Source organism: Helicoverpa zea, chromosome 20, assembly GCF_022581195.2.
Source record: "Helicoverpa zea isolate HzStark_Cry1AcR chromosome 20, ilHelZeax1.1, whole genome shotgun sequence".
In the NCBI taxonomy this organism is placed as follows: Eukaryota; Metazoa; Arthropoda; class Insecta; order Lepidoptera; family Noctuidae; genus Helicoverpa; species Helicoverpa zea.
The window spans coordinates 10324379-10341668 of record NC_061471.1 but is presented as its reverse complement, the minus strand read 5'-3'; the positions used below and the strand labels follow the sequence as shown (position 1 = coordinate 10341668).

Genomic DNA, 17290 nt, shown 5'->3' with positions numbered 1-17290 from the left:
TATAGGAATCATGCTGTTAATCAGATAGAAAGGAGATAGGCTTTAATTTCTAAAATTTTTACATTGATCAAGTCTGCATCTAAAATTCTATGAAGGAACAAATTTATGAGAGCATGAGTTCTCACTAATCAGTATTAACTCTGACTTATCATGAAACCTAGGTAATTGTTTTATCTGAGTACATGAAAGAACTTCGTCAAAATACCGGTATGCCGGTGGCGCGGATCCACGCAGATGATTTTCTATTGTTCTCTAATTAGCGGCATTCTCAAGCAGTTAAGAAATAAAACAAGAATCTTACCAGGCGTCTTAAACTCAGCATTAGCACCATCAACAGTGACCCTCCCATCTCTGCCACTCCTCCTCAACAAGAAGTCATGCCAGTGGGAGTCATCGACTCTTCTCCTAGATGCTCTCACCCTGACCCCTCCGGAGCCAAGATCAATGTGCACGTAAATGTAACCGTTGAGGATCTCAACGGCGAACAGATCAGCCTGGAAGACGATGGTGACAATGATGAGGAATTTGTTGAAATTGTGTATGAACGGACAGTAGGACAACAGAAGACGAGTCAAGTTCACCACTTCTGGATAGATACAATCCGTGTTAAACATCTGTTACATAGTTTTGTAGAAATGTTGAATATGGAAGATTATGCCTATCCAGAGGTAGCGAAGGTCACGGAATTACACAACAATGTTACAACACCAAAAGTGTTGGAAGTGCTGGTCACATACGACATCAATAATAACACTGTATTGTGTCATACAAGAGCGATATTGATAACTCTTCTTTGTTCATTTAAATAAAGCTCAGGTGGTACGAGCAAAGAATAGAATCAGGCAATTAGTTGTGTATATTATTGTAGATAGCCTTACAAATTACATAAATATAAAAATGTTAAGTATATACTTAATTATAATAGAACTAAAGTGTATAACTACAGCTACTGTAATGATAGATATACTACATATAAAATCTACTTGAATAAATACTCCAATATGTAAAACAGTGAAGCTAAAACCGAAAAAGCATAAAACAGAATAACAGAAATAGGATTTTATATAATTGAAAAAGTAGACGTGTATCGTATCAAAAAATCAAATGCATAAAAAACTAGACTAACTGTTATCGAATACTGAATATCGTTGGTACAACATAAATCAATAGAAGCGTACCTAATACTAAAAGCCAAATAAAAAATCGGCTTCGACTGACTGCACGTAACACATGCAAACTAGTCGCAAACTATTTGAATACTAACATTCGGGACCAGACATGCAAATTCTAGTAAAGGACAATGGGCACAAATATATGGGACCTGGTATACCCCACCAATAGGAATGTCATATATATCATTGGATAGGCCTTTTTATGTAGGACAAGATTTATTATGACAGCTTTGCTGAAATGTTTGTCCGTTCTGAGATATAGATCTGTGGCGGACTAAAACCTTTATAGTCGGAACTTTTTGTGTGTGTGTTTTATTTTATATTTTATTAATTTTTCTCCGTCAAAAATAGTCTGACAGATTACAATATTTTTACAATCTTGCTGAAGCATTTTTATTAAATACAGTCCTATTCAGGCCTGCGTAGTACGCTTATGAGCATCTCGCTTAGATGCCACATTGGTGACCCCGACGTGATCTATTCAAACACAAGCGGTGAGCGATTTTACAAAAATGTCGGAGCCAGAAATTTTTTCCGACGCTGACAGTAAGTGCGAAGTATCGAAAGTCGGACTTCCAATGCGTTGTCCGCCCTTTTGTCCGGAAGAACCAGCTGTATGGTTCGCCCAAATAGAGGGCCAGTTTGTCCTAGGAAGAATAAGTAGCGATACGACAAAATTCTATACCGTGGTTACTCAACTAGAAACGAAGTACGCAATGCAGGTTAAAGACATTATCACAAAGCCGCCAGAGACAAATAAGTATGAAAAATTAAAAACTGAATTAATTAATCGTCTTTCTGCGTCACAGGAGAAGCGGATCCAGCAATTATTAATCCATGAGGAGCTAGGTGACCGCCGGCCTTCTCAGTTTCTACGGCATCTACAAAATTTAGCTGGACCCGCTGGTGCTTCGGATTTTGTGAAAAGTCTGTGGACTAACCGCTTGCCGCAAAATATACAGACAGTGATTGCTTCACAGATTGCCGACCTGCCGGTAGAAAAGCTAGCAGAGATTGCTGACCGGGTGTACGACATTGTACCATGCACCCCGCAAGTCGCTGCCACCTCTGCATCTACCAGCACCGCGCCGGACTTGGTCAAAGAAGTAAGCGAACTTACAAAACAAGTTGCCCGGCTGTCATCGCAAATGAACAGCAAGTGGAGAGGGCGCTCTCGCTCTCGCTCACAGTCTCGGCACAACCAAAGAAGGTATTATCGCGGTCGCTCTAATAACTCTAGGACTCCACAGCCACCACCGAACCACCCGCATTGCTACTACCACTACACCTTTGGAGACAAGGCAAACAAGTGTAGACAACCATGCACATTTACGTCGGAAAACGCAAAGGGCGGTCGCTAGTAGCGGCCAACGACTGCCCCTCTTCAACAGGCCGTTTGTTTGTAACCGACCGAAATACGAAAATGCAATTCCTGGTGGATACTGGCTCAGACTTGTGTGTTTTCCCTCGGTCGGTAGTAAAAACGCCGGTGAAACTGTCAAAATTCGATTTGGTTGCAGCTAATAATACGATGATACACACATACGGGCCAACACAGCTACGACTCAACTTGGGGCTCAGAAGGGACTTCACATGGAAGTTCACGGTAGCTGACGTTTCTCGACCGATTATAGGGGTCGACTTCCTAAGTTTTTATAATTTACTTGTCGACTGCCGAAATCAGAGATTGATAGATAACACTACGACACTATCGGTTCCAGGAGCCCATTGCAAGTCATCGGACGACATTGCATCCGTGAAGGCAGTAGTCGGTGATACAGATTACCATAAAATACTTCCTGAGTATCCAGAAATCACCCGACCACCAGGAACACATGTACTGGGTAAGCACAACACGGTGCACCACATAAGAACCACTCCAGGCCCACCGGTAGCAAGCAAACCTCGACGTCTCGATCCAGCTCGAACATTAATCGCCAAGAAGGAATTCGAAGAGATGCTAGCAAGTGGTGTGGCCAGACGGTCGGAGAGCGCCTGGTCCGCTCCTCTTCACCTGGTGAAGAAAAAAGACGACGGATGGAGACCATGTGGCGACTACAGGGCACTAAATGCTAGGACGATACCAGACAGGTATCCTATACGCCACATCCACGATTTCTCCTACCAGCTATCAGGGTGCACAGTATTCTCCACCATAGATCTTGTCAAAGCCTATAATCAGATAAGAACAAATCCAGACGACATTCCGAAGACCGCCATCACTACGCCTTTCGGTCTTTACGAGTTTCCATTTATGACCTTTGGTTTAAGGAACGCCGCTCAGACATTCCAAAGGTTCATCGATGAAGTGCTGCTCGGTTTAGAGTTTTGTTATGGGTATATCGACGATATCCTAGTATTCTCGCAGACCCATGAACAGCACGAGCGGCATTTACGGCAGTTATTCGCCCGTTTAAGAGAATACGGGGTAGTGGTAAACACTTTAAAGTGTCACCTCGGACAGTCATAGGTAACGTTTCTAGGATACCATGTGTCAGCTGCAGGAACAAAACCTCTAAGTACCAAGATACAGGCTATCCAAGAGTATCCAGTTCCCAAGACGGTCAAGGACCTTCGTAGATTTTTAGGTGTCATTAATTTTTACCGTCGATTCGTCCCAAACGCGGCCAAATTACAAGCCCCATTGAACGCAATACTAGCCGGTCCGAAAATCAAAGGAGCACATCCAGTCAATATGACTCCAGAACTCCTCAAAGCATTCGAAGACATCAAGACTTCATTATCCAACGCAACCCTACTGGCTCATCCGGATCCTTCAGCTGAGTTGGCCATCGTTACTGACGCGTCTGATACTGCTATCGGCGCTGTCCTGCAACAGCGAAGAGAAGCTAACTGGGAACCTCTAGCCTTTTATTCGCACAAACTAAATGGTGCTCAAAGAAAATACAGCCCGTACGACCGCGAGTTGTTAGCGGTATATGAAGCAGTGAAGTACTTTCGACATATGGTCGAGGCAAGAGACTTCGCGATCTTCACCGACCATAAACCACTGATGTTTGCTTTCAAGTCGAACAGAGACAGCTATTCACCAAGGCAATTCAGATACCTAGACTTTATAGGGCAATTTACTACCGATATAAGGTATATCCCGGGCAAGGAAAATGTGGTTGCTGATGCATTGTCACGAATCGAGGAAGTGTCACCGACAATAAACTTTGAAGATCTTGCAAAATTCCAGGAAACAGATCCAGAACTGCAAGACCTCATTCGAAATGGGTCCTCACTGAAGCTGGAAAAGGTTGCTACACCAACTGGCAACGCACAAGTTCTATGTGACACTAGCTCGGCTACGCCCCGACCGTATTTGACACCACAACTCCGGAAGCAAGCCTTTGAATCGTTGCACAATTTGCATCACCCTGGATGTTCAGCTACAGTGCGACTGGTGACGCAAAGCTATGTGTGGCCAGGGATCCGCAAAGACTGTAGAGAGTGGGCGAGGCAGTGTTTGCCATGTCAGACTTCTAAAGTCACTCGCCATACCAAATCCCCACCTTCCTCTTACCTAACCCCATCCTCTCGCTTCGCTCACATCCACCTCGACATCGTAGGACCGTTAACCCCTTCGTCTGATTACAGGTATTGTCTTACCGTCATCGATAGATTCATTCGATGGCCCGAGGCTTACCCCTTGAAGGACATCACGGCGGAGGCCTGCGCAGCAGCGCTGGTGGCCAATTGGGTGGCCCGCTTCGGCTGTCCGGCACGGGTGACCACTGACCGTGGCCGCCAATTCGAGAGTCACCTGTTCAAAGCTCTCTCTGCCTTGCTGGGGGCAGAGCATCTTCGCACCACTGCCTACCATCCAGCAGCGAATGGCATGGTGGAACGGCTGCATCGGCAGCTGAAAGCCGCCATCATGTGCCACACCTCTTCGCAGTGGACGGAAGCTCTTCCACTGGTACTACTCGGCATGCGTAACTCGTGGAAAGAAGACATCCAAGCTACGCCAGCCGAGCTCGTCTACGGGGAAGCACTACAGCTTCCCGGTCAGTTCATATCTATGCAAGCAGATTTCACCACAGCTGACGTCACCGAGTACGCAAATCGTTTACGACGTCACATGGCCAGCCTCACTCCGAAACCTGCAGCATGGCATAGCACGTCGCCCTTCTACGTGCCGCGAGATCTTCATTCCTGCTCCCACGTCTTCCTCCGTCGAGACCATGTACGACGTTCACTGGAACCACCGTACGCGGGGCCCTACAAGGTTCTACAGAGGCATGAAAAATATTTCACGATCGAGATACGGGGAAAGCCAAGCAACGTGTCAGTCGACCGCCTCAAACCAGCTTTCATAGCACGTGATGAGGCGCAGCATGAAATCACAAGAGCTGACACTACTAACACCAATACGACATCTGGGGCGAAAATAACGAGAAGCGGGCGTCGTGTAAAGTTCCCCGATTTTTATCGACCGTAGTCACGGTCTGGCCGGGGGGAACATGTGGCGGACTAAAACCTTCATAGTCGGAACTTTTTGTGTGTGTGTTTTATTTTATATTTTATTAATTTTTCTCCGTCAAAAATAGTCTGACAGATTACAATATTTTTACAATCTTGCTGAAGCATTTTTATTAAATACAGTTCTATTCAGGCCTGCGTAGTACGCTTATGAGCATCTCGCTTAGATGCCACAGATCAAAAACTGTGCTAAAGTTAGAACTAAGTAATCTATTGATACCTCAAGTTTTTAAAGGAAAATCTAAGTACTAATAACTTTAAGTCTTGTAAGTACTACTGTGCCCGTTAGGATCCATAATTGTTACTATTATGTAGCATTTCAACCTTTTATTGTACCAACTGGATGTTGGGCGTAGTGAGAAACCGCACCAATAGGAAAGTCATACATATCATTGGATAGGTCTTTTTAACTGGAACAACATTTACTATGACAGCTTTGTTCTATTGTTTGTCCGTTCTGAGATATAGATAACAAACAATCTTAAAACTGATGCTAATCAATACTGTAATCTGATTTTCTTTCATATACAAGATTTACACTTAGTAGTTCTTAGATTTTCCTTTAAAAACTTGAGTTATCAATAGATTACTTAGTTCTAACTTTTGCACAGTTTTTGATCTATATCTCAGAACGGACAAACATTTCAGCAAAGCTGTCATAGTAAATATTGTTCTACATAAAAAGGCCTATCCAATGATATATATGACATTGCTATTGGTGGGGTATACCAATCTGCCCATTGTCCTTTGTACCAACCATCCCTCTGAAGTTACTTTATATTCAATGTGGACTTATTGAAAAAACTCAGTTGCGTCAACAGACAAGCGAAATAAATTCAAAAGTTCTTGTAGTAAAAATTATACTGTTACAAGAAAAAAATCTAATAAAAGAAAAAGTGATTCAAGAGATGAAAATGGTGCGAATTTGTGTAGGTATTAATAAAGCCCTTTCTACATCAGTCTGTACTTTGGTCCCATGAATTTGCCTAGCGTCATAAATATCAAACTGAAAAATTCAAACACCAATTCGAAAATAAAATTGTAACATTTTAATTCGTTCAAGGTTACTCGTAAAAGCATTTCGTGTTGTGCTGGGGAGTCAATTTGTGCTCTGGATTCTACAGTGCGTACCAGGTAGACAGATAAACATAAAAAATCACATCATTAAAGTGGGTGAAACTTTATAAGGTACCATACACAAATTCCCCTATGTTTGTGTTTAACTTCTTTATAATAATCTCTTCAACTTGACCTACCATGCAGCACCTCAATGGATTGAGATCATTTCAAACAGTCTAATTCTTGAACAACTTTAATCAGATTTTTATTATGAGTCGGTCCATTTTACATGACAAGATTTAATAAAAGGGACCTCTTAATTTCTCCCTCGTGAATTTTGACTCGTATTATTAAATTCGGAGATTTGAGTATCCATTGAGGTTAGTGGGGTTTCGCAAGGATTTAATTTCTACTTTTTAATATCTATGACAACATTGGGTCTTCTTTTTACATTGTTTTACAAGCTAAATAAATGTTTATTACTATATAGTCTTATAACAATTAATTAAAATGTGCACTGAGATGATAAACCTAAGTAAGTACTAAACGAGTTACGTAATTTTAAATGATTCATCAAAATGAATGAACCTTCAAAAAAATAATTCTAACCCACTGATAATCATCAAATAATTGACTTTAAAATCCCAAATTTCACCACACCTCAACTTTTAGTATAAGAAACTGCTGTTAACCAAAGAAAAATAAATGCGATACCCCACAAAGCGACTTCTCAATGACCATGATCGTGATTTACTTTCCAATGAAGATGATATTAATCTCTTAAGTGATTGTTCTAACCCCAAAAGCTCCACCCCTTACCGTGCAACCTACCCTTGGTGGCTTGGCGCCCATGTTGAAGAGAACAAGCCCATTTGGTTCGTTTGTACGGAACTTGAAAGATATCGTTCCTGTCTTCACTGCTTCCCATTTTGGTAGTATCTGTGAATTAGAAAAAGCATAATCACATAAACCATGTCTACAAACAGTAGATTAGAAAAAAACCATGATAGTTATTAAACCAGTTATTTTTAGGATCCATGTTAATACAGGAGGAGAGATTGTCATCAATGAAATTGAAATAGTATTTTAGGCAAATAAAGCTTACGTAGGTGTAACATCATCTGACCTTTACATAAATAGAAATAAAATTTCAATTTTCCAAGTTTTATTTTATTACAAAAGTAATTTGTATGCCAGCTTTAAACTTGAATAAAAAGTTAGTACTCCAAAAATATTATTCATGGAAAATCGTTCAGACAATATTAAAGAACAGTAAATGGTAACTGAGTGGTTAAAATAACATTAATTGCGAAAGAAATACACAAATGTTTCCCGATCCCTGATTGAAAAAACACGTTAGACAAATATAATATTTAGGGTCACTCAGGCCTTGATTAAGGAATTTTCAAAGTAATGCACGCTATTTAAAGGCCTTAAACTGAAAGAATGGTGGAAAATATTCAGCCTTATCAGCAATTTGCGCAATCTCCACTGTACAGGCAATCAGAGCTAAACAAAAGATGGGAACAAATGTCTACATTCTATCTTCTTTTGATGTCTTGGAAATGAAATATCCTCACTTAATTTGTAGTAACAAAAGCTGACTTTAACTTTTAATTTTTTGCTTATTAAGGCAAGTTATTTTCTTTCTTCTTTATTTCATTATGAAGATATATTTTATCAACGTCTATATTGGAATGCGAACTATACCAGAATATAGAGTTGTGTCATCTTTAGCCGCAACAGTTACTTATATAACAAAACAAATGAACTTCAATATTTACCATATTCATAAGATAACCTTCAATCTTATTACAATTGAAATCAATATCATTCCTGAACATCATTTGTACATTAGTTGGTGAATTATTGAGCGCCCAAACTGTAGGCGAAATCAATAAATTCATAGCTTAAGCACGGATGGGTTCGGAAATTAGTGGATATTGGCTGTACCTGAATGTCGAATACGAATGTAATTCCAGTTCATTTCTCATCGTCTGTTAGTAATTTTGTTTGAAAGAGGTTTATGATTTGGAATCTATTAAAGAAACATTCAAACAATATTGTTGCAGTGTTACACTTTATTCACGCTATCATGTTTTAGTTTTCAAATCAAATCTTTTAGTATGTTACATGGTCGATATCTTTACATAGAAAATTGTCCCTGACAATCTATATCTATACACCGACACTGTTTGAGAAGAAAAATTCGAATCTAGATATTTCATCACAACCATCAAACACATCAAACATTGCTTAACAATACAACAATCATAAACAACCATTGTTCCAAAGTAGCTACTATCATAAACACAAATAAAATCAATATGGTTATTGCTGTAGCACAGTCGGACTCGTAAACTAATACTCCACAAGGGAACAATGAAGTTAATAGCAACACATAGCTAACTGCAGTTACAGCTAATATGTTCATTAGAGCTAGTATAACGAACAAGGCAAATATGTTTTGTGTAACTAGAGCTAATTTGTTGATTGTGATGATGTGTTTGGCCTGGCCGATCTAAAATGAGAAGACCTAATATGCTTGGTTAGTAGGCTGATGGATTTGAAATGGTTTAGTTTTAGGCAGTAAAATTGAGGAGTCTGTTGAAATCTGTTTAGCCAGTATTTAACTTTGCAGTACTCTAAAGCAGAGCTACAGATTTGTAGAAGCCTGAAAATCATTTAACATGAGAACAACCACATTTATCTAGAATTAAAGCCAAACTCTAGTGCTGTTAGAAACTAATGCAGTAAACTTCATATTTACGTTTGTAGATACTTTTAATCAATATGACAACAACGAGACTATTATTATTTATTTACCCAAAGTAAATACCGAAAGCGCTAAATCAACAATCAGTCTAAACATTCTGCGAAAAAAATCCAATGTTTTTACAATAAGATTCCTAGAAGCCTTCGTAAAAGCAAACAATGCTTCGAACTGTACACAACCGTGGACAATTAAAGCCGAGGGTTCACGAACGGTTACGAATACACACGAAGGGACCTTGGGAAGGTCATAGGTCGTAGAGGTGAACATCGGAGATCCTAAGTGCGATAAAATTGGCTTTCACTGATGTGAAAGGCCTAGGGTTAATGGCTATTGTAGGGTGGTTATTTGATATTTATTTAAAAGAAAATGAAGTCATTTTCAATGTTTTGTTGTGTTTTCAAAGTTATTTGTGGCACCTATTTTATTGGTCATGGTAGGTGTTGGTCTACTTAAGGTCTGTATAATTTCAGTCCTATTCAAGAAAGACATGCCAACAATGATTAAGTGCCTGTCTAAAACCATTTTCATAAATCTCGAAATCTACATTTTCAAATACCCAAAAATGGTACCATTTATCAAGTTGCGTTTCTGACATGATAACAAAACATTATTGCATTCGATAACTTTTTCAAAACAAAAGTCATAGATACAGCAGCATATCCACAAATTCGATTCGACTTAAACCATTTGATGTCGCCAAAATCAATACGTTTCCGCTCTACTAAATTCCAATATAGTCCAAAAAATATGATCGTCGGTAGAATATTGAGAGGCACCATAACTTCATAATTCACTTTCCATGCATCTCCCATCAGTACAAATTGTTGCAGAATTACAAAAGCAGATTCTGAATGAACCTCAAATTGCCGGGCAAAAGGTTGGTAGGTTCTTTTACATTTTATTATTTCTACCAAATATCCCTTTGTAGTACATTCGTTAAACCTGCGGGCATCGTAAAATATTTTCGCGTTGGTAACTAAAATAGCCGTAATTACCCTGGTTGTAATCCGTTAAAAGCAAGCTTTAGTAGAATCTACATGTATGAGGATTAAATCTATGTAGTTGCGTGTTAGAGGGTAATGTTTTAGAGAAAATAGGTACGTAATGAATTCTTTCTACTTTAAATCACTGAGGTTTAATTTATTCTTATACTCCCGAAACGACCACAGAATTTGCCAAGATTAATAAATCCAAGATGTTTCTTTACTACCTAGAACATCAGAGCCTTCCTAAAGTCACTACTTTGGGCATACTATGTCTTCTTTCCCTTCAAGTTTTCCCAGCTCAAGACCATTTGTAACCGCACACCCACGCAACTTAGCCTGCCAACCAAAAATCGAAACATAAGCACCGGAGCAAGTCCCAAAACCGTTCTCAATGGCCCTCACATTTCCTTCGCGCCCTTATCTTTACATTAAAATCAGTTATTCCCATTAACCCCAGCAACTGAAGCGTAAGACTTGCTTCAGCGAAAGCGACGCGAAGGCGGGGCTAAGCGGAAAATGTGCCTACTTGCGTTTCTTTGGATTGCGTTACATTTTTTAAGTGATGTCAGAAGGTTGGATTGTGTGAGGGACGATGTTAGTAGGATGGTAGCCGTTGATGGGATTAGTGGAAGAGATAAACTTGTAGGTAGAACCATTGTTGATGAAGACGTAAGTCAGTTAGTATTTATGTATCAATATTTAAGTATGTTATGGTTGGAACACATAGAACAGGTTTGTAACGCATTAAAACATCTATGCTAATCGAGGATATTCAATTACATAATTTGACAATATTGATACCGATGATGATATGAGACATAATTGATTGATATTATTATTTACAAACGTACAATTTATGTATAGAGACTCAAATACGCTATCCATTCCAAGAATTAATTATATTCATTGCAGCACCAAGAGAATTCCCTTGTCTAAGAGAAATCCTTTTAGTAAAAAACAGCATTTTCTAAGAGCTCATATTAGCTGGCGTTTACGTTAGCTGAGCGAGCCAGTTGTAAGCCTGAGCTAACTGCCCACTTGGGTTATCATAATTTTCTTTTATAGCGAGCATCGGGTTGTTCAGGAAAACTGTGTTTTCTTCAGTAACTTTAGAAACACACAAAGGGAGTTAAGTTCAGAAGAATAATGTAAGGTTGTTAGTCTAAAATCCAGTGTCAGAATATTATATGACCTAGCCTAAGAATCCCTAGTAATAAATAAGCTATGAACTTCGTAATTAAAGAAGAACAAATAAACACGTTGATTCTGATACTGAAAAAAAACGATTATAAAAACCTTATTTTCTTTACCAATTAGATTAGAATTGAATAAAATATTATTTATTGTTCACCAATAGAACAATTGGAAAGACACAAACAAATATTCAGTACAGTCGGTATACCTACTACCAGGTTCAAACATTCAATCAATCACAAAACACACACCCTTTACAAAACACCGAACTTGAAAATAATTAAGGTCGTACACAATGCAATCACCGACCATACGCCATACACCACTGAAAAGGTCACTTAATCGCCTTTCAAGCACTTACGTAGAAACCACTGAATTCGTAATGCCTTTACTAAGAAATGCTATAAACACATTAGGTGGTTTCCAGTAAATTGAGTGGAAGTATGGCCGACCTCGCTGACATTGATTTAGTCCAAAGTAAATATAAAATGGCTGGTAAAGGTTGCTGATGTAGGGCATTTGAGACGCAGTGAATTAAAGGGCATGTTTTAAATGTGAATATAATTGGCCTTAGTTAATCCGTTATTGCCGTTTTATCTACTTATTAATAATATTGTCTCTAAGTTTTTAACACGCTTATATTTGCTACACTTGTAACTAATTATGCACACGCTCTGAGTTCTGATGACAGTACATGACCAGCTAAGAAACGTCATTACAAATCCAATATTTTGGCCAAAAGCCGTTTTCAATTATCAAAAGGGTGTTTTAGCTTTTAGTCTATTTGTTTTTTTTTTTTGTTCAATCTTATCTCGATACTGCTAAATTCATTTTGATTGAACTCGGCCACGACTGAGCGCTCCCGAAATTACGCATACAAAGACAATGTGCAAGTACATTTCACACGCAAGTATAGCCAGCTCACCAACTAACGTGAGATAAAATATCTATAACGAGCATACAGCAATACAAAACAAAAGAAACTATTCCGATGGAAGCAATGAAGCTTGTTCGATCTGCGGCTTTGATTCCCTCAACTCAAACAAAAGTAGAACTATCAGAGATAGTTAGTTGCTCCGACTGTTCCAGTATGTTTTGCATTTCAGATATGTAGCAAAATGGAACTACAATATGAGAGGCATGTATACCTCTACCTACCTAAATACAAAACTCATAATTTATACCAGTAAAATCTCAAAACATGCCATCAGTAACCCGTCATTAACTTCGAAATTTCCAATAATTGACCCCTCATTATTGTTTTTGAACCCTGACACCGAAATTCATAAATCATTCCATTTCTAAATCACAAGAAACTTTGAAGGGTTCGATCCACACGTTTTATTCAATCAATATCGACTAACCCGTCCTTAGTTCAAATCAAATAACCACCACTCCGATCTAATCAAGTTCCCGGTGACACTCGACCGAGTTCAAGAGTCCGCTTTCTAAAGTGCTCTTGAAAGACCAATGGTCATCTTTAAACGGGTCGGGTTTTTCTAAGTACCCATTGTTTTTAATTGCTACTTAGTTTTTGCGAGTATCGGAGGGGAAGTAACGAATTGAGAATTTTCGACGTTTGCCAAACTTGTATTGGTTGATTAAAATGTTTGTTCACGGTTGTTTTGGTTGTAAATAAGAGTTGTTAACCTGATATTGGTTTCGGGGAGTTGTTGTCTGTCTATTTTTAGGTGTAAATGGAGTAACGGTGTCGAATCTTTGTTGTTTACGAAAACTTGGCCCAAAATGTTGAAGTAACTTTTACACCTTACTTTATTCATGTCAAGGATTATACTGATCCTCATTATTATATTCCGACCACTCACAGTCATCATCCTCCGAGCCTTTTTCCCAATCATGTTGGGGTCGGCTTCCAGTCTAACCGGATTCAGCTGAGTACCAGTGCTTTACAAGAAGCGACTGCCTATCTGACCTCCTCAACCCAGTTACCCGGGCAACCCGATACCCCTTGGTTAGACTGGTGTCATACTTACTGGCTACTGACTACCCGTAACGACTGCCAAGGATGTTCAATGACAGCCGGGACCTACAGTTTAACGTGCCATCCGAAACACAGTCAATGGTGTCTAAGATATATTTAGAAAGTACATACAAACTTAGAAAAGTTGCATTGGTACTTGCCTGACCTGGGATCGAACCCGCGCCCGCCTACTTGAGAGGTTGGTCCTTTACCCACTAGGCCACCACGACATTCCGACCACTCACAGTACTGTCACATAATAATTATGAAACTTTATAAACACGGCTCTTCAATTTGTAACTGACCGTCCATAAAAGGCAGAGGTTTTTTTTATTTGGATGTTTGTTATGTACAAAAAGGAATTTTCTATGCTATATTTTTCACAGTTTATTTTCAAAGTCGATTTCAGAGCGTTTGCAAAACTAGTGCATAATTTAACTATCTCTTTGATTTCTAAGCATTCATTCTAATTTCTCATCTAAATTAAAGTGTCCCACTGAGTAAGAATCTTTCGATCTTCAACTACAGCAATCGCGGTCATTAATTGTGGGTAGTTCCGACCAAGGAAGCTTTCAAATCGATAGGATTTACTTCAGTAGAATCCTTTACTTCTATTTCTTGTAGTATTCATTAGATGCTATCAACGTTATTGATGCTACCTCTTCTTACTTTAATTAGTTGGTTCTAATTACCTGACTGGCTTGTGAAGGAATTGAGACAAAAATTAAAATACTTCTGATGGCAACATTTTTGCCGGTTTCTTTCCATGTTTTTGCGTTCTGTTTTTTTATATGTTCTTTTTGCTGGAACCTAAATTCTTCTACATGCATTTGCTTTGTTTTCTGGCGAAAATATATTTTCTTTGTCCCTGTTTTTCATAATTACTTCTGCATTTGTTTTTATTTTGTTCTTTTTCCTTAGGAATTAAAAATACGTCCAAAAATCTTTGCGTTCTTTTGTCGACCTCAAATACGAAAAATCCCTTACAACAGTGTAACTGATGAGAGAGCTCAGGCTGTCGTAGTGAGGAGTTAGAATCAATATCTATTGCTTCAGCCGCGGCGTGAACAACGCCAGAGGATCTTACCCTCGGAGAAAAGTCGGATTCCGATTTGTGAATATAGAGGTATGTTCATGTATCAACAATACAATACAATGTTCATGTATATTGTAATGATGAAAAGTTTGTTGATTTTTAGAGGATTTTACTAAAACAACTTGGTACCTATATTAAAAAAAAAAAAAATGAAAATACTTGATTATATTGACAATAGTAAAACTTTGTTTACGAAAGACATGTTATGGCAGCAAATAATTGATTTTAGCTACCACAGCAGAATTTTTAACATCGAAAAGTAGGAACGGCGATATGATTAAACGAAGTGAAAAATTAGCAGATACTAATGATGAATCCATTAGAGTTGGTATAATAAAATTACTATCTAGAACTTCATATCACATTGCAATAAGTAAGGAAAAGGACAATAATGTATCTTGACTTACCAAATGTGCATCCCTGGTAGTGAAAGTGACGGGGTCTGCAGAATCAGTGGCGCTGCAGACATACTCCAGCCGTCCAGTGACGGTGATCAGCTTGCTGCCAGTTCGAGCCAGATCAATCAGGTTCAGCCGAAGGGTATCCGCTGAGAATTCCACCTGGTTACAGAAATCGAGAATATAATAGGTGCATAGAAGATGTTCTAATATAATGTGAGATTCCAATTTTAATCAAACTTTATTTTGTTTACTGATTAGATCTTAGAGAAGATTTTAATGTGTCTTTTCTACAAACTTCGTTCTATGGTTCTATCAACCATTTTTTTATGTGGTTAGTACCGAACCACAGAACGTGCTTAAGTCGAGAAAGAGTATTATATCAAGCAAACGCAATAGCTGTTTTGTAACTGTTTTTACATTAAAATACGGCCTGATTAAAAATCTTTTCCATTTCTGAGAGAGTGGAAATTCTATTATTAAAATTTTTATCCACATTGTAGCCTGAAAAGAACCGGCTAAAACGAACTGAGATTTTAGCAAAAGCCACGTATTCTGAAATAAATGCAAATAAAGTTTCATGCACAGTTTTCTTTAAAAATAGCGACCTTAGTGTTTGTTATTTTAAGCTGGATGTTGAATATGGCATGAATGCATTTCTGAATACTTTTATGCAAATTCAGGCTCCGTTATGGGATAGCTTTTAAATTATTGACGAAGAATTGCAGTGTCCTAAAAGGTTTGACAAAATAAATTGTATCTAGAGGCAATAAATATGTTACGTGAATACTTTTGAAACCGTGTTACATTTTCATATATGCCACCTATTCTCCATTTGCTCAACCAGTCCATTCACAAAAAATCTCACGTATGAATCAACAATTTTGTAGGCATGATGTTCAATACTAACTGTTCCATACAACTTGTGTATCCATACAACAAACTTCCTGAATTTTTAATTTTCCATGTAAAACCTACAATGAGTACCAAAAAAATTCCACCATGTCCATATAATGATATCCAGCCAACTCACCTTCTTCAAACAGCCAATGAAGTTAGTATGGACCCTCGCTCCGGGCAGAGCCCTGGCGTTGAGGGAACCTCCCACGTGCGCCCTGGATGATGCCAGCATTGTGAACGAGCCGGCCACGTGCGAGTGGTCGGAATACACGTCGTCTACTACTGCTGATACCTGGGGACAAGAAACATGATTGAAAAAATTTCGAAATACTTTCAAGAGTGTGATGCTAGTGGGATGCACTATTTGTGAATGTTTTCGGTTTCTGAGTGTTTGTGTCGCTGCTGTTCATTTTAATGTATAAATGAATACACAAGCCCCGGCCAACAGTGCTCAGAAACTAGTGTTAGAATAATCCATAAGCCAGTATTGTTTAAATTTTCATGAATGACAAAGACCACATGCACATAAAGAACCACATATTAATAGGTTTCTAAAGGTACGCGGTACAAGGTACGGGGTAGTTATTCAAAGGTATATGATGGTAAACAGTTAATATATATTTCAGAATGTAAAATAAACTCGTATTAAAATGGCGAAACTTCCATATTAGTATGATTAAATGTTTAATCGATGCCGTGTTCCAAATCTTGCAAACCGCAACGAATCTTACACCCCCAATTTATTACAGCAATGAAAAATAAAGACTTAATTAACTTCCTCAAGCGTTACCTTGTAACCACTCGAACTTTGATAATGAATGTAAAAACAAAACTTTTTTCATATCGAACCACAGAGGGTCTCAAAATTGCCTGTCTAGCTGTTACTCGTAAAATATATTGGATAAACACTTGGCTAGCCAGATGTCCCTATCGTTAGGCTCGAGCGATGACGTAAAGTTTTGTACAGACTAGGCGTTCTAATGTACGCGTAGGCAATAACGTGAACAGGAATAATATTACAGAACCTACAGACTGCTTATATTTGAGCATGCGTGCTGAAATCTGAGTTGCGACACGTTTACTGCGGTTTTCAAACATAAATAAGGAAATAAGAGATTTTGACATATATGGACCTAATGTCAAAATTCAATTGGTTATTGAAATCCGGAGTAAATCATTCTGGAAGCCGACCCCAACATAGCTGGAAACAAGGCTCGGAGGATGGATGGAAATCCGGAGTAAA

General features: G+C 38.6%; 1 protein-coding gene across 1 annotated transcript in view; it reads right to left on the bottom strand.

Moving 5' to 3' along the window:
* The window catches only part of LOC124640135 (neurexin-1), a 177198-nt gene that overhangs the window by 12427 nt on the left and 147481 nt on the right, over positions 1-17290 (bottom strand). The window contains exons 9-12 of the mRNA XM_047177799.1: positions 16181-16339; positions 15157-15309; positions 7548-7655; positions 302-494 (exon numbers count right to left, since the gene is read on the bottom strand). Coding sequence (XP_047033755.1) covers positions 302-494; positions 7548-7655; positions 15157-15309; positions 16181-16339 — 613 coding nt within the window. The remainder of the gene's footprint in view (positions 1-301; positions 495-7547; positions 7656-15156; positions 15310-16180; positions 16340-17290) is intronic.